Source organism: Urocitellus parryii, unplaced genomic scaffold (assembly GCF_045843805.1).
Source record: "Urocitellus parryii isolate mUroPar1 unplaced genomic scaffold, mUroPar1.hap1 Scaffold_35, whole genome shotgun sequence".
In the NCBI taxonomy this organism is placed as follows: Eukaryota; Metazoa; Chordata; class Mammalia; order Rodentia; family Sciuridae; genus Urocitellus; species Urocitellus parryii.
Window position 1 is genome coordinate 180729 of NW_027553167.1, and position 18157 is coordinate 198885.

General features: G+C 50.9%; 1 protein-coding gene across 1 annotated transcript in view; it reads right to left on the reverse strand.

The window, feature by feature from the left end:
• Nucleotides 1-11787: 11787 nt before the first annotated feature.
• Nucleotides 11788-18157, reverse strand: part of LOC144251986 (roundabout homolog 1-like) — a 99176-nt gene continuing 92806 nt past the window's right edge. The window contains 2 exon segments of the mRNA XM_077794584.1: nucleotides 11788-12057; nucleotides 14500-14655. Of these exon segments, the coding sequence (XP_077650710.1) occupies nucleotides 11788-12057; nucleotides 14500-14655 (426 nt within the window).

The window sequence follows — 18157 nt, forward strand, 5'->3', positions numbered from 1 at the left end:
TTGATGCTCTTATAATAGCATTGATGGCTAAGCAATGATCAGAAATGAAGGGCGTATTTAAGAAAGTAGCAATAGGTCCTGTTTTAGATGCAAACATAGAACAAGGGTGTACAAGAACTCATGAAGAGGGGCTGGGGATGTGGCTCAAGCGGTAGCGCGCTCTCCTGGCATGCGTGCGGCCGGGGTTCGATCCTCAGCACCACATACCAACAAAGATGTTGTGTCTGCCGAGAACTAAAAAAAAATAAATAAATATTGAAAATTCTCTCTCTCTCTCCCTCTCCTCTCTCACTCTCTCTTTAAAAAAAAAAAAAGAACTCATCAAGAAAGGGTTGGAAACCCGATGTCAGGCTTCCATATTGCACTGGTACCCATGGATTCTGCCAATAGTATCATCTCTAAACATACTGGATATTTTACAACTGAATACAATTCCATTCCTTAAACTAACTAGAACAATTTTATATTCAACCAAAGAAGGCATGAGTTTCATGTGGACTTAAAGAAAAGAATAACAAAGGCACAGATAAAAATTTTATTTATGAATATGTGGACACATGACTTTGGATCCAGCCAGCCAGTGACATAAATAAACTTGAGCAAAAGATTCAAGCCAGAGAATACATAAGTGTGGGGTGTATGTGTGTGTGTGTGTGCATGTGTGTCTGTACACATACATATATTTGTGTGTGTACATAAGGTTTCTTGGAGCTGTGCCAAAAACCTGGACACCAACCAACAGAATCATTCCCCATCCTCTGAAATTTCCATTAAAAGCACAATGGGGGTAGATATTCAGAGAGCTGAGCTCAAAGATGATGACCCTGTTGCCTGGAAGTACTGTGATGGTTGTCTGCAGCTCTGTGGTTACTGACTAGCTGTGTGACCTTAGGGAAGTGTTTTGCCATCTCTGAGCTCAGTTTTGTCATCCATAATGTGGGAGCAGAGCTGGCAGTAATCCCTTACGAGATGTTGCCTCTATCATTATAAAGCTAAGTTCAGCAACTGGTTCTAAAATGGGGTGAGGCCAACTCAGTTCTGCTCGATTCCAGCCTCAGGGGCCCCGGCCTCCTCCTCTCCTGTAACTCTCCCAACAGGTTCCACACTCCAATGCTTGCATTCCCCGGGGTGTTGATGGATAGAACCCAGACCCACAGCATGGCTCTCTAGAGCAGTGTAGCTCAGCCTAGTCCTTCTATGGCCAGAGGTCCACCACGTCACCACTGGATGACAGCCTAGATGAGCCTCTACCCCAGGGACACAGGCTGCTGGAGACAAGGCTGACCCACAAGGAGAAGGAGGACTGGCGGGTCCTGCATGCATCACACCTACCATCTCTGCCCATGGCTCTCTCCCATCAGTGGACTGATACCTCCCAGTTCTGAAAGCCTGGGGACTTCAGGACCATGGTGCTGACAGACCCAGTGTGCTGAGAACCTGCCTCCTGGTCTGGAGATGGCCTTCTTATTGTATCCTCGCATGGCCGATGTCAGAGAGGAAGCAAGCTCCTTAGTGTGGGGTCTCTTCTTAGGAGGGTGACAATGTCCTCATGACATTGGAGGTGAAGGTTTCAACATACGGATTGGGGAGACAGGCAGAAATCATCCCGTCCACAGCACCTGCCCCGCTCCTGCCTCTGTTCATGGAGATCTCGAGAACACCAGGCCTCAAAGACTGCATCCATCACAAGAGCAGGAGTGAAGAAAAGGAGGCGAGAGAGCTCTGGGCACTGACCAGGACGAGCCATTCCCACAGTGAGAACAGCTGACTTCCACAGGGCCTCCCTGTGGGCTAGGTTGTGGCATGCACTAGCTAAAGCAAGGCCACACACAAGGGCCGGGAGCCGGAGAGCACAACTGTCTCTGTCTTATAGATGGAGAAACCAGGGGTCTCAGGCAAACTCAGTGGCCCACAGCTGGGCAGCTTGCAAGTGGCAAAATCTGGACTTGAACCTCGGATTGTCTGCCACCAAGGTTTATCCTCCCAGCATGAGTGCTCCAGAGACTGCCTTGGATTGATCCCCACCTCTACCCCTGGCAGCCTGACACCACTTCCCCTGGGCCAGAACTGACAGAGGCGTCTCAGGGCTTCTAGGCTCTCCAAGTTCACATCCCTGCCTTCAGGGTGAAGGAAGGGGCAAAGAGAAATGTTTTTGTTTTTTTTTTTGTGCTGGGAATCAAACCCAGCACTCAGCCACTGAGCCTCATCCCCAGCCCTTTTTAAATGTTATTTAGGATCTCACTAGGTTGCTTATAGCCTCACTGAATTGCTGAGGCTGGCTTCAAATCCACAATCCTCCTGCCTCAGGCTCCTGAGCCGCTGGGATTAGAAGTGTGCACCTCTGTGTCTGGCAGCATTTTTGTTCTTTAGTTTTCAGGTTTTTTTCTGTGCATGTCTGAGCTTAGAATCAGGGTTTTAGTTCCAAAAAATGAATTGGGAAATGTTCTTTCCTCTTCTATTTCCTGGAAAAGGTTGTATAGAACCAGTATTAGTTTTTTGTTTTGTTTTGTTTTGTTTTTGGTATCCAGGGGTGCTTAAGCATTAAGCTATACACAGCTCCACCTTTTAAAAGTATTTTGTTTAGACAAAGAGTCTCTCTAAGGTGCTGAGCCTGGTCTCAAACTTGCAGTCCTCCTGCCTCAGCATCCTAAGCTGCTGCAGGGATCACCAGCATGCACCACTGCGCCCGGCCACAGAGCAAAGAATATGTGGAGAAATGTTTGTGGTGGATGGCCTATGGGAACATCAGGGTACAAAAGGGGGTGTCCAAAAGAAAAGAAAAAATGGCCTGCAGGTCTATGGAAGGGAAATATAATTGAAAACCACCATCAGATACCGCCCTGCACCTGTTCTGAGGGTCACCATCAAAATGAGCAAAAGATGGCCAGCACTGGGGAGGACGGGGAGAAAGGGAAGGCTCATGAGCTGTGGCTGGGGGTGTCCAAGGATGCAGTCACCCAGAAACAGCATGGAGGTTCCACAAACAAAAATACAATGACCAGGTGATCCAGCAAGCCTGTTTCTGGAGATTTCTCCAAATATATTGAAACCATAGATGTGGAAACATTCTCTCTCTCTCTCTCTCTCTCTCTCTCTCTCTCTCTCTCTCTCTCTCTCTCATACACACATTCACAATACAACATTATATTATCTAACTTTAAAATAGATGGAGGTCCTGTCACATGCTCCAACATGGGTAAACCTGTAGGACATAGTGTCAGAAGTCACACACAGTACAAAATCTGCAGGATCCCACCCACATGAGGAATGTGAAATAGTCAGATTCATAGAATCAGAGAACAGGATGGCTGCAGGGACTGGCAGAGAGGGAGCATGCAGAGCTGCTGTTCAGTGGGTAGAGAGTTTCAGTCCTGCAAGATGGAAGATTTTAGCCAGGCTCAGTGACACATGCCTGTCATCCCAGAAGCTCAGGAGGCTGAGGCAGGAGGATCACAAGTTCAAAGCCAGCCTCAGCAACAGCAGTGAGACCCTGTCTCTAAATAAAATACAAAATAGGGCTGGGGATGGGCTCAGTAATTGAGTGCCCCTGGGTTCCATCCCCAGTACCAAAAAGAAAAAATAAGTTAAGCTGGGTGCATTGGCACATGCCTGTTATTACAGCTGCCCCAGAGGCAGCAGGAGCACAAATACAAGGCCAATATGGGCGACTTGGCACAGTCCTGTCTCAACATGAAAAGGTCTGGGGATGTGGCTCAATGGTAGTGCACTCTTGAGTACCCAGACCAATAAAAAGAAAACAAAGTCACCAAAGGCTTTCCCTGGTTAGTAGGACTCTAGGTTCTATTTTCTTGTGTGTGGTTTTCTAATCTCTATAGAAAGTATGCATTGCTTTTATCATTTCCTCTGTCCCTCAAAAAAAAAAATGAAGAAACAAAAGAAAGCAACCAACGAAGAAAACTGGCTGATTTGGAGCAACACAAACAGAGGTTCTGTCCCAGCTGTAGCTCTCACTGGCTGTGTGACTGTGCACAAGTCACCCCGGGCCCTGAGACGCAATGTCCGCACCTCCGTGCTGGGCACTGCGCTAACACATGTCTTGGCCTTTGCTGCATTACCAACTTTTCTTTCGGATCCTCAGGGGAAATGGAGAACCAAGGGGAAGGAACCAGCACCTTCTAGAAACAAAGCCTCTGGGGGACAGGCATGCTCTGAATGGGGCCCCCGGCCAACCAGAACTACCTTCTCGTGCCAAATGAAGACAATGACGAGAGTGTGGCTGGGATCTCTCTGTGGCCTCTGTTCATGAACCTGGAAAGTAGGAGTGTTGGATCCTCTGTCCTGGTCAGGAGCACTCAGGGACAGCTGCTGGGGTATCCTCCAGGCCTCCTTGGCAGCAGGACAACAGGGCTGGGGTTTAGCTGTTGGCTTCTCCCACCTGACCCACTCTGCCAATCACCACCAACTCTCACCATCTTCCCTGATCCTTTCGACTGACGTCAGTATGGCTAGGACAAGTGGTTAATCAGTGGGTGAAACTGTGCCCCACAGAAGCTAAGCCCTAAGCCTAGAAGAAGCCTCAGCTCATCCAGAGGGGCAGCAGGTTCACTGGCTGCAGATCCCAACCCCTTTCCAGCAACCTTGAAAAAGCTTGCAAGCAGAACCTGGCTCTCTGACACAAGCTTGTAATCAGGCATTCAGGAGGCTGAGACAGGAGGATCACAAGTTTGAGGCCAGCGTCAGCATTTTAGTGCAACCCTTACCAACTTACTGTCTCAAAAAAAAAAGAATTAAGGATGTAGTCTGGTGGTAAAGCACCCATGGGTTCAATCTCCATTGACCCATTCCCTGCAAAAAAGCCTGCAGGCACAGAGGTAGGGACCTCTGCAATTGACCCTGCAGAGTCCACTACCTGTGCCAAGCTCCACCCTCTTCCACTTTCCACCTCTGTTTTCCTTCCAGCACCCTCTCCATCTTTCACTGCAGTGGTGGGATGCAACCCCATGTCCCAGGGGCTTCTCTTGACCAGGGAGTCTGACATTTTGGAGTGTTCAACATGCCACATCTAACTCCTCACACCATCTGGCCCCACCCTGCACAGCCCAGGCCTGCTTCCCAGAACCCGGGCTCTGGGCCTGCACTGAGAGGCAGGCAAAAGGAATCCCCATCATGGCTTTCTAACTCTGTTGTCTTTTTGTTTTGTTTTGTCTTTTCTAAGAAATGGAACCCAGGGACACTTTGCCACTAAGCTGCCCAGGTCAGTCTTTGAAACTGGCCCTCCTCTGGCCTCAAGAAGAACTTCAACATGGGAGAGTGCTTGGAATATGTTGAATCTAATTCTTCCCATTGTACAGTTAGAGACACTGAGGACAGGAGAGGAGAAAGGATCAGTGTACGTTGACCATCACTTCCATGTCACCAGGTAGGATGCAAAGGTGAGTACTGGTCTAGCTTCTCTGGAGATCACAGGTAGAACAAAAAGGTACATGAGATATAGGTCAGATAAGAGGATGAACTTCCCTGCAAGGCTCTATGATCATACAACCTTAGCATGTCCCCGAAGAAAAGAACCAGAGGAAGATTCTAAGCCATAGGTTTGAAAACAAGTTGCAGTCACTGCATAACTTGAATCCTATGCAGGGAACCCCACTCCAGCATCATTATCAAATAGCCTGTCCTGCCCAGAAACGTAGAGCTTTGGCTCTGAGTCCATGTCCCTCAAGGAAGCATTGATTAGCCTCTTTGGGTTTCCTTCCTAAGTGCACTATGCCCTTTAATTGATCCCCTTGGGTCTCCCTCCTGCTGACCTTCCAGCTCTCTGAGAAAGACTCTTCCACTTTCTTTAGCGTCTCCCTCTAGTCCCTGCATCTCCGCATCCATTGCAAGAGTCTGCATGCACCACGGGTGGCCAGCCAGCAGGCAGGGGATGGGGAGGGTGCAGGCAGCGCCATGGGTAGGGCTTTGACAGCTGTGGCCATCTGGAGACATGGGCCTGGCTCCCCCTGCAGTCTGGTACTGTGCCCAGAGAACTGCCCTTTGTCTTTAAGCCATAAGGTACACTAAGGTGGGGCATGTCAGTCCACACGGCCACCACCTCTGGGGCCAGCGGACTCCTGCAGTCCCCACACGTGGTGCTGGGAACTGCTGACATGAACAGTGCAAGCAGGAGGCTTTTTATTCCTCAAGTTCATTCAATGGCTTTCCCTCCCCACCCACTCTGGGCACTGAACCTAGGATCCCTGAGCATGTGGGGCAAGTGTTCTACCACTGAGCCACACCTCTCGCCCTAGGGGACCATTTTTCATCACTCCTTTTTGAGGCCCAAGAGTGTCTGGGCCCCTTTCTCAGGGTCATATTCCAGGCAGAGAAGGAGACTAATCTGGACAAACTGAGAACCTAGTATGTGCCAGATTTTAGATTAGGGGCTTCTCTTCTATGTTTCTCACTCATCCTGAAACCCATGAGGCAGGTGTGATGTGATGGCCCCCTTTTACAGATGAATGACCCAAAGCCTACAGGGGTTGGACACTCTTGTCTAGGGCTCCTGGAGCACACAGCTGTCCCCAAGCCTTCCCCCACCTACACCACCCCTACTAAGCGGGAAGACCCAGCAACCTGCACGGGGGAAAGGGGAGAAGGAGAAACAGGCTTGGAAGATGCAGAGAGCTGACCCCAGCCCTGGAACGGCCATCTCGGCCTCCTGCCCAGAGGGGGGTGGCCCTGGAGGGACCTTCTGGGAACAGAGAGAAATTCATTAGCAGATGTGAATGTCCCCAAGTGATTAAAGATCAATACTCTGGGCTCCATCAGCAGGGGGTTTGTGTTTATTATCCGACTTGACCCAAGGCCCCCCAGTCCCACCTCTCCACACTTCTTTCCCCTCCTCCTGAGGTGCTCAGGCCCACTCTGTCTGCCTCCTCCCAGGCCTCTCTTCAATCCACACAGCCTAGACCAGATCCCAGGACAGACACACTGGGGATGGAAGGGGTGGGGAAGGACGGGTGGCAGGGTGCTGGGATTACCTCCTGAACAGCAGGCTCATTTGCTAACCTGAGCTTTGTTCATTTCAGGGACCAGAGAGGACTTCATTTCCATTTTGCGATAGGCCAGAAGGAAAGAGAGTGGGGTACTACAGCTGGAAAGATAAAGGATGGATAATAAGAGGAACTTCCAGTTGCCATGGAGCTTTGACTCCTGGACTGGGGTACACGTCCTGCTTGGCTGTGGGAAAAGGGCTGGAATGGAAATGGCACAGGCTGGGCCTGTAGCCAATGGGAACTTCCCTGTTGACGATGCCACTTAAGAGTGTCATTAAACCCTCAGGACTCTTAAAGTGGAGGACAAGGGAACTAGGAACACCCTTTAGAGTTCCCAAGAGACAGCCGTGTCTTTCTGGCTTCCCCTGCCTTGGGATGGAGACAGGTGGCTCCTGCGACGTCCCCTCCCACCAGTTTCTTCTCTGTCTTCCAGCCCAGCCCCTACCCACCATGGGGCCTTGAGCCAACAAGTCCACATTGATTCAGGGGCTTCCCTGTCTCCATCTGCCTTGGTTGGATTCTATCTGTTGAGTGGTTTTGGGGGAAGAAAAAAGAAACAGTAGGGACCATGGGCTTCCACCTCCAATCAGCAACTTCAACCTTGGGCTGGGAACATTCCTGGGTTCTATTCTCTCCAGAGGAGTAGAGTGGAAATTAGGTGGATTGCTACTCCCACCGTCTTGGGAGCCAACAGAGAAATGTCACCCCAGCGTCTCCTCGCCTAGCTCTGATGTTACTTCCCCATCCATGGGGCTTCAGGCTCTTCAGTCCAGGAGACTGCAGAGTGCACTTAGCTAGCTGCCTCGGTGATGAGTCCCACATTCTAGAAGTCTTTTTTGATGTCTGACCTGAAGCCATCTTGCTGCAACCATCTCATTTTTTTTCTCCTCATTCTGTCCACAGAAGTGTCAGAGGGAGTCTTCTTGTTGAAGGTCACCTGTGAATGGAACTGAGAAGACTGGGAAGTATAGGCTGGACTAGGAAGCCTAAAGAACTCAAGAGTCAGACTGGGGCTGTCGCTCAGTGGTAAAGCACTTGCCTAGCACGTGTGATGCAGTGAGTTCGATCTTCAGGACCACATAACAATAAATAAAATAAAAGGATCATGTCCATCTACAACTAAAAAATAAAAGTTTAAAAAAATGAAGAGCAGAGTCTGCTAGAGTGGGAGCCTCTCCTCAGCTTAGTGACTTTGAGCAATGCTACGCCTACGGTCCTCGGCATTGGCTCCTGGTTCAGCATGCTGTCACTCAACAGTCTCTCCTGCTACCATTAGTCCTCTCTGTTAGTCAATTATTCAGCCAAGGGCTGTGTGCTCCTCCCAACCCTTGGCACTACTAAGGGTAGGGTTGGCACTGTCAAAGAGGGGACTGTGAAGCCAGGCTGTACCCTTCAGGGGCTCCTAGCCTTGCGGTCCTTGCTGGCCTCACCTCTTCCTCCACTCAGGCTGGGGTGGGGGCGAAAGGTGTTTCCAGTGCAGCAGAATTGGTCATCAAAATCACTCCTCTACCCTTGACAGATGACTTCCAAAGTCCATTCCAGTCCTATGATTCCAGGATCCCAGCTGGGGGGATCCAGTTAATTCTTGTCATGCTCGGCTGGTGATGTGGGCTGTAGAGTGGGAAGGGGTGGGGTGGACGAGGCCTGAGGAAGGCCCCTCTCAGCACACACCAGCACACACTGTCCCCTTTCTCCCATCCCTCCCTTCTGCACCAGGCCCTGCCAGGGTGCTGTCCTGGGAATTCAAGTGCCAGAGGAAGGAAGGAGAGCACTATCAGTGGTTGTGGGTCAAGGCCAGCTTTGGCCATGTGTGGGCTGTACCAGGCCTTTGGATCAGGCTCAGGCAGAGGGTGTCCCCAAAGCTTTGAAGAACAGAGATAGGAGGAGGTGGGGGCTTTGGAAGGAAAAGAGAGAGCAAGACCCCTGGCCAGTAAATGGGCCATCCAGGGGCCTGGCATCTTGGACCATGTGTCACCACCCATGCAGTGCGTGTGCCAGGTGGCTTCCTCCTGGTGGAACATTCGTCCAGTTCTCCAAGGGCATGACATTGGGCAAGGTTTGGATTCTTCTCAGGATGGTGATGGAGCTATCCATGTGCCGATGGTCAGAGGTGAGGTGGGCCCCAGAGATGGCTATAAACAGGCACCTGGGCCACTTAGAACCTTCTGAGTGTCTCCTTTGGCTCCCATCATGCCTACATCAAGAACAAATGATGTGCCATCATTGAAAGGAGTTTTCTACATAAAAATCCAGAATTATAACTTCGAAAAGAAACTCTAACAATCTAGTAATCCTGGGCTCACACTCACAAGGCCATAGACAGCTGGGGCTAAGTGGCAGCTGTCCCTGGAGCCAGGGCACATACTCTCGGCTTCTCCATGGCCTTCACCTGCCTGAGTTGGCTCTTCCTGGGGCGAATGGGGAGATCAAGGCCCACAGAGAAAGGAGGGCCCTCCATGGAGATTACCCAGGGTGAGGGACAACCTTCCCCCTTCACCTTCCTCCCCAGAGCTTGGATAGAGGCTACAAGGCCCCTCTGCCACCACCATCCCCATCTGCTCTAGAGGACCGGCAGCCTCTGCGGTCAGGCTTGGTCTGGCTGTCTTCCTGCATAGCCCCTCAGCCACTCGGGCCCGAGCCCAGGCCCAGGCCCCCTTACGGTGGAAGCAGAGGCGCTGCAGGGCCTCCACAGCCCGGCCTCCTCTCTCACAGCTTGGAACAAGAATGTCATGAAGTGCAGGGGGCGCCACCGCCAGGCCTGGGGGGCCTGACCACAGAGCTGGGGCTTCCTTCTGCAAACAGCCCTGACTGGCCCAGCTGGGCCGGCCCTGTGTCTGTGAGCCCAAGGGGCTGTGTGGCCACCCATCCTGGCCCCCCAGGCCTCTCTTGCCTCCTCTGACTTCCTTGGCCCCTCCTTTCCTGTGGCCACCCCAGTCCTGTTTCTCTGTCTCTCTTCCCTCTGCTGCTCCTCCTTCTCTCTCTCAGCCAGGCTTGTTCTCTGCCTCTTTCTGTCTTGGTTTGGCCGTCCTCTCTGGCATGGGCCCTGGCTCTTCTCAGGGTCCTGCCTGCTTGCTGGGTCTGTCTGCTGCAGCGCCATCTTGCTGACCCACAGGGGTGCCTGCCCAGCATCTGTCTCTTGCTCTCCATCTCTGAGCTGCACCGTGTCTCCCCAGCTCTGCTGTCCCTCTGGTCTCCTGCACTGTGGGCCTCTGAGTCACCCGTCTCTCCCTCACTCCAGCTCTCTGGCCCTCCCTCAATCTGTGTCCCTGAGGCCACCACAAGGAGGGCTTCTGGGAGGTTGGCTGTGCTGGGTCAACATGGCCCCCGCAGCAGGATAGGAGGGATTCTGCTGACGGAGCTTCCCTCTGGGGCTGAGGAGGGGCAGTGTGAACCAGTGGCCAGGGGCCCTGAGGAGAGGGCAGTGTCCTTTCCATGCCTGTGTCGCTTGCCCCAGCCAGCTCAGGGCATGTCCCCAGCTAAAGAAAAGGAATACCTCCAAGGGGCTGCTCCCACCAATGCTTCCTCACCACTGATGCCCCCCAGAATAGACACAGTGCACACTCTCCGCCAGCACCTCCATCCAGCACCAACAGGATGGAATTCAGGGGTGTGCTGCTCCTGGCCTGGCCTGCCTAGGCCTCAATGGCAGGGACTCTGGGGAAAGGAAACCACCCAGGGGCCCTGAAGCAGACCATGTGCTATGAAGAGCTCATGGCAGCTGACCCTCCTCCCCCAAAAGACACCCTGCTCTTCACCACTCTTCTAGATTGAAAGGCTCTGCTCCTGAGGAGGAAAAGTGTGTGACTTACCCTCTCACATATCTCTGAGGCCTGATCCTACTGTGGGTCAGCAGGTGCCTCAGCCAAACTGAAATCCTTCCTGCTGAGCTTCACGTGAACAGGGTGTGTGTGTGTGTGTGTGTGTGTGTGTGTGTGTGTGTGTGCGTGTGTGTGTGTGATGGGGGTGAGTCCATGTGCCTAGAGAGAGTGGAAAAGCAGTGGTCAATGTGTGGCTGTGTGGCAGGGACCCAGGGAACTCCAAGGAGAGATGATGGATCCTGTGGCAGAGGGACAGAAGGGACAAGGCCTAGAATGGCAGGAACACCTGTGGACAAAGATGCAGAGAGAGGAAGAGGATGGAGAAGAAGATGCCAAATGACATCAGGCCAGGAAGTTTCCTGAAGAAGAACCAGGAATATTTGCAGGGGGAGTCTTTTACACCCCAAAACACTGTAGGAGTCCTGTGGTGTGGGAGGGAGTCTTCAGAGACTCACAGTGGAACCTACAATTTGCGTGACCAGTGTGTCTCAGTTTGCCAGAGACTGTCCAGATTGGAGAACTAAAACTCCATTTCCCAAGAAACCCCTCAGGTCCCAGGGACCTAGGATGAGGGAGTTGCCCAGCTCCCTGCACCCCTTGCCCACCAGGTAGTGTGCACCCTTGGACAGCTTGTGTCCACCTCCACACAGCCCTGGGCCATGGACCACAGTGTGCAAGCCCCGTTTTACAGAAGAGACCATGTGAAGACCTGGCTCTAACATCATGTGGAGAGTGGCCGGTGTGAAGTCAAGGTCTGTGGTCTGTCCGCCTTGGACTTTTTATCGTAGTCTTGGAGACCTTCAGGGACAGACTTAGGAACCTCCCTCCTCCCCCACACATCCCAACCTCAGCAGTTTCCCAGTCCTGACATGAGGCACTGTCATCTGGAGCCACTGCCCAAGTTCCCCTGGGCTGCAGCTGGAAAGGGGGTTGGGCTGAGAAAAGGGGGGCCTGGGTCCCCTTCAGCCTGAGGCCTACAGGGCTTCACTGTGGACTCCACCTGTTGATTTTTTGGCTTCTCCCCCAGCTGGGGGCAGGACCAGCTGCTGGGGAGGGGTGAGGGTGGGAGGCGGAAACTGGCAGGAGTGCTGAAGGGGGTGTCTCCAGGGTCTTGCTAGTTCCTGGGCTCCAGGTGGTGAGTCTGGGGAGGGCTGACCAACCTCTGAGAGCAGGCTGGGGGCTGGCCCCTGGAGTCCCACGCTGTTGGTCAGTGCCTCCGGTGTGCTGGGGTGTGAGGAAGGGGGCTACAGAACAAACAAACAGAGCCTGTGAGCACAGGAAGCCATCACAGAGCACCCGACCTGGGCTGCTGAGGAGCCTGGAGTGGGAGGCAGGCTGAGGCCAGCCTAGGTGGCCAGCTAGGGGTGGCCTGGGGCAAGGATCGCAGAGCACGGGGACTAGGCTCTAAGCTGTTGAGAGTCTGGGGAGGCCATAGCAGGTGTCCCCTGCCTGGGGACGAATCCCTTCCCCTTTGAAGCAACTCCAAGTAAGGGACAACCTTGGTGAACTTGGGATATAGGTTTCCTGTCAGGAGGCCTTGGTCCTAGGTCTACCATGGCATTCATGAGCTTTGGGGATTATCTGTTCTGCCCTCTGAGTCTTAGTGTGGCCAACTGTATAATGAGGTGATTGGAATAAACAATCCTGAACAGTTCTTCCAGAGTTCATAGTCCATAATACCATAACGTTGCTGAGAGCTAAGAATTGTTTTTTGGCTACTGAAGATTTCTTGAGTGTTAGTTGGATGTATTCTCTGGCTTGACTCGCAGCATCAAGAGAGGGAATTATTTATCTATTTATTGACTTATGTATTTATTGGCAGTGGGGGCTTAATCCAGGGATGCTCCACCACTGAGCTACACCCTCATCCCTTTTTTATTTTTTTTTTTATTTTGAGATAGGGTCTCACTGTAGGGCCTTGATAAATTGATGAGACTGGCCTCAAACTTGCGAACCTCCTGTCTCAGCCTCCTGAGATGCTGGGATTATAGGCATGTGACTCTACCTGCCTATAGGTATAGGACACAGGCTCTGTCCTTAAAGAATAATGTTATCTTAAAAAATACTATATTAGGCCAGGCCCAGTGGTGCATACCTGTAATCCCAGCTGCTCAGAAGACTGAGGCAGAAGGATCCCAAGTTCAAGACTGGCCTGGGCAAGGCGGTGAGACTGTGGTGGTACAGTGCTTGCCTAGCATGTATTAGGCCCTTAGTTTCCTACAGAATGGAAAAAAAAAGCCAATAGCTACACAGTAACTATTTACATGGGCTAGAATTTTCACTGAAGTGGTCTCATTGGGGAATTTTCTCCCAAATGCTGTAAAATGGGCATAATTTTTATTGTTATTCTAGAGACAAAGAAACTGTCTCTAACGGGTGTTGAGTGACTTGCCTAGGTGTGCTGGTTGAGGAAGTGGAAACCACAATTGTACCTACCTCAACCAGACTCCAAAGGCAGCACTGTGAATTATGACTCCAAATGGCTTCTCTGGCTGATGAGGAGCCAGTAAACGTCCACATTTGCTATGGTGGACTTTCCCACTCAGTAGCTTTGTTCAGCTTTACAATAGGCCTGTGCACCTGCCAAGATGATCCCCACTTTCCAGATGCGGACACTGAGGAGCAGCAAGTGAAAAGCACAGCTGCCCTCTCCCTGTGTCTCCTGTGCATCGGGGTAGTGCTATATTCCCTCCACCCCACCTTGCCCACGTGGCTCACACAGAAAGCCAGCAGCACTCCTAAAGTACCTTGGAAGTGCTTTGTCTTGTCACCTACCCCCTAGGCTACAGGTGTCCCAGAGTATTTCATGCTTCACTCTGGACTAAGGGTCAGCAGTCTTCCCTTTTCTTCCTACCCCAGGGGTTTATTAAGCACCTACTATATTCCAGGCATTGTGGTGGTGTTTCCGTGAGTTATTCCCTTAAGTTCCACAGTCACTCTGTGATGTCATTCAGACCTTCATTTTGTGGATGAAAGACCTGAGGCTCAGGAGCTTCTGTGGATCCCCTAAGTCTTCTGGCCTCCTTCTCTCCCAGGCCCTAGAGCAGGAGTTAAAGGGCCCTTGGGGGCCTGTTCTTATAGCTCTGTCCCCCTCAGAGGACTCATTCCAGGAAGTGACTGGCCACAGTCAGATCTTCCTTTCAGCTCCTGGAAGTGAGTCCAGGGTGAGCAGTCTCACAGTGACCTCCGTCCCTGTCTCTATCACCTGCGGCTCCCGTTCCACCAAGATCTCTGGTGGAGGGACATTTAGGACACTGATCTTCAAGTGCTCATGTGCCACCAGGGCCTCATCTCATAGATATTGTTCTAAGGTCTTTGACCCACATTCCCTGATTTCCTATTCTGAGTAATGCAGTGAAGCAGATGCTGTTATTATCATCATGCCTATTTTCCAGATAAGGAAGTTGAGAGGCAGCCAAGTTCTCTGGATTGCCAGAGGCCACACAGCCAGCAAGTGGTAGAAGCAGGATCCACGCAGCGAGGGAGCCTGCTGCACACAGGCCCTGGGCCTCGTCCAGTCACATTTGTGCTCATAGTTAAAGGTCCTTAAGAGCCATCCTCAAGGAGTGTGCCCTTGACTGGAGGCAAGAGGAAGTGATTGAGGGGCTTACCTAGGAGGGAGATAGTCTACTTTGCTTGTGACATCAATCCATCTGGCTACAGGGAGCAGGGAGCCTTGGAGGTACCAATGAGAAGCAGCAACACTGGTGGGAAGACTGGGGCTGCTGCAGTCTCTGGGAGGAAGCCTGGTTCAAGGCAGTGACAGTGTCAGTGGACATGCAGGGCAGAGATGAAGACACTGTGGCCATGAAGGCCAGGTCCCTGGTGTTCCTCACACTGCCCTAGAGGAAAGGAGCATCCACCCTCAAGAATAGGGACCCTCTGCTCAATTATGTGCCTAGAGGGACATGCTTTTCCAGTTGGCACTAGGCACCTTGTGGGCCAGCTTGGGGCTTTGACTGGACAGCCGACTGAGACAGGGACAGTCGCCTAGGAGGGTCTAGGGAAGGGAGGGTCCCAATGTGGACCTCCTCCCTCCTGCTCCCCACTGTTTCCTGGTGCTGCAACCAAAGTGAGGCACCAGGGATGCGACAATGTCCCCATGTGACAATAGGGGACATGCAACAGACCTAAAGGTGTGGGGAAAGAGAACTCTAGAAAGTTTGACAAGTAACTCTTTCCAGTGGCTATTGCTGGGTATTGGTAGAGTGGATGAGGAGAAGTGGATTTGGGATTTATGCACTGAGGCGTTCTGTGGATGTTCTTACAAAGAATGTGTCTCATTGAAAGAAAAATAGAAATGTTTTGAAAAGGAATAAACCTCTCTCTTTGGTGGGGAGTGTGGATTTCAGTTAAGATTTCAGACAGCAAATTGAGGGGCTGGGATAATGGATGAGTGACATTTCCACCCCCTCTCGTGAAGAAGGCCCAGGCAATGTCCTGAGGCTGACTATCCCCCCAGCTCAGCTCCCTAACTGACCTGAACCCTGGGAGGTGACCAAACTCAGCTTCCCTGGGCTCCTCAATTTACCTTTATACCATCAGCCTCCTGGAACCAAGCAGAGTGTGTACAGAAGGGATCTCGAGGTGTAGACCTTTGCTGAGGCCCCAGGAATCAGTGACAAGTTGAATGGTATAATAAGTTAATTCAAGCTATCCTATATGTATGTGATACTAGGGCAAAGGAAGAGTTTTGACCAGGAAATCACATAGGACACCTTGACCCCTGAGCCCCAGACTCATTGAAGAAACTTTGGCCAGTTGCTCCCTGTGCCTGCCTCAGTTTCCCCATGTATACAATAAGGAGGCCGGAAGACATGGTCTCTTTAGGCCGTGCCAGCACTAACGTTCCAGGAGTCTCTAATTATAATTGTCCTGTGTATTAATCTTCATGTCAAGTTTTAATTAATGGGTGATGGAGTCAGAGCAGGCACCAGCTGCCACTCCACTGCTGGGAGGCAGGGGACACCCACAGGATGCTTGACCTGATAATCACCGCTAAGTGGCCTTTATCTGCATATCCCCACCTCTCCAACTCCGACCTCTCCTCCTCAAAGCTCAATGTTTTTTTCTACTATGCTATACCACCTAGGGTTTGAGGGATTGTGTGTGTGTGTGTGTGTGTGTGTGTGTGTGTGTGTGCGTGCGCACGCTTGGTTTGTGAAAAAGGGTATAACCTTCATCTCAACTCAAGCTACTAACTAGTTCTATGATCTTTTTTTGTAACTTAACCTCCCTGAGCTTTGTTTTCCTCTCCCATCAAATGGGAAGAGCATTTGACCTCAAGCAAATAAAATAAAATAAAAGGCTTACATAATAAGCTCATTAATTATCCCACAGAGGAAGTCCTCCATAAGGGTGTTTCAATAGTTGGTTTATTTAGAACCCAGGAGGCAGTTCCCTCCATCCTTCTGTTCTTGACTTCGGTCCTCAAGCCTGTCTCCTCATAGTCATAAATTGGCTAATCACCTCCCAGGATGGCACTCTCATTCAATAAGACCCCAAGACATGAAGAAGTCATGGCTTTGCTTTGGGTCACTTTTTCAGAACAAAGTGACCTTGCCCAGTACATTCCAGCAGCTTTCTGTTAATGCCTCTCACTGTACAGAATTGTCACATGCCAAACTGAAGCCAACCACGGGGCAAAGAAGTTACAATTATTGCAGCTGACTGAGATCAGTACTTTCAATCCTGGCTACCCATTAGAATTTCCTGGTGTACTTTTAAAAAATACCAGTGCTCAGATTGCTCTCCTGGACCAATTTAGTCTCTGGAAGTAAGGCCCAATTACTACTATTAAAAAAAAAAAACCTTTGCAAGTGAGTCAAATATGCAGCCAGGGGAATGAACCACTGGCTGAGACTAACCAAGATCAAGCCCACATAGTGCAGCCTCCCATATGCTGGCTGCTCAGAAGTGGATTGGGGTCTGAAAGGGAAGAGGAAGTAGTGATGAATGGTTAGCTAGTCAATATCCACACAGTCAATATCCAGGAAGAGGGCTATTTCCAAAGACCCATGTCCCATGTTTTCACCAGAAGTAGGGTTGAAATTTGTGGAAGTATGTATCCTCCAGAGGTATTTCTTCCCAGGACTGGCCCTGCCTTTGGACTGGAAGACTCTGTCTACCCTAGGCAGTTATTTCTAAATCTGGCCACATGTCAGATTCTCCTGACATGCTTGTTAAAAATTATGATCCCTGGGCTATGGTGTGGTTCAGTGGTAGAGCACTTGCCTGGCATGCATGAGGCTCAGGGTTCCATCCCCAGAACTCCCAATGAAACAACAAAAATATTAGACCTTTCTGGGCCTACCTATCATAGAGCCCCCCCCACACACACACATACATGTTAGTTGCTCAAGTGGGTCTTAGGAAGCCTGACCATAGTGATGTTTTGAACTCACTGCTTCAAAAAAGTGCCTCATGGCCTTGAAATGGGCCTGGAACTCCATCATCAGGACTGCTTTCCTAAGTCACCATTTCCATTACCAACTCCCCTGCCCCCAATTAACTCACCACATTCTTGATTTTTAAGGAAAGATAGTTGGAAAGATGCTGTGCCTCTCTTGCCTTTAGTTCTTTTTCTTAAAACGAGGGTAATAATGGTTGCCTCATTTGTAATCACAAAGGGCCCATGAAACAGCAGAAAGTTGTTTGTCACCACAACATGCAAAGGGCAGGTGAGAAAATACCTATGCCTTGGGAGACTGGAGGTCCATACTCCAGTTTTGTCCCCAGGTCACCTGGGGTCAGACTTTTCTGTTCTCATAACCCCTAAGCCCCTATGATAATTTCACTGACTCACGAAAGGCTTGGTTTGTGGGTGGACTCTTCTGTTTTGCGGCATTCTGAGTAACAAGAAGCCCCTCTTCTGCAGAAATCTCTTGGCACTTTAGCAAGTCGCCATGCCCTGATGGGTAGGACAGAAGTCATCCTGGTTTCAGAAGCAAGGGCAGAGGGGAAAGGCTGGACTGGGGAGTTCTTCTCAGGGGAGAAAGGCTGGGGTGGTGGTGGGGTCCAGGATGAGGGCTATTTCCAAAGACCAACATCCCAGGCCTCGGGATTTCTGCTAAGAGTCTACAAGACACTTAGCTTCATTCACTGGCATTTCCAACGTCCCTGCTCCAGAGGAATATTTTTTCCTCTTTGTCTCCATGTGATCAATGGAACACCTACTATGTGCCAAGTTTTTGAGGGGTTCACCAGGTCTATGGATCCCAGCCATAGCCCCCAGTCTCTGCAGCCTCCCTCAAGTCCCTGGATCTCCCATTTTCCCACTTCTCTCTGCTCCGCATCTGGCTCTGGGTCAAATGTGGATCTCCTTTCAGCCTGAGACTGTCCATA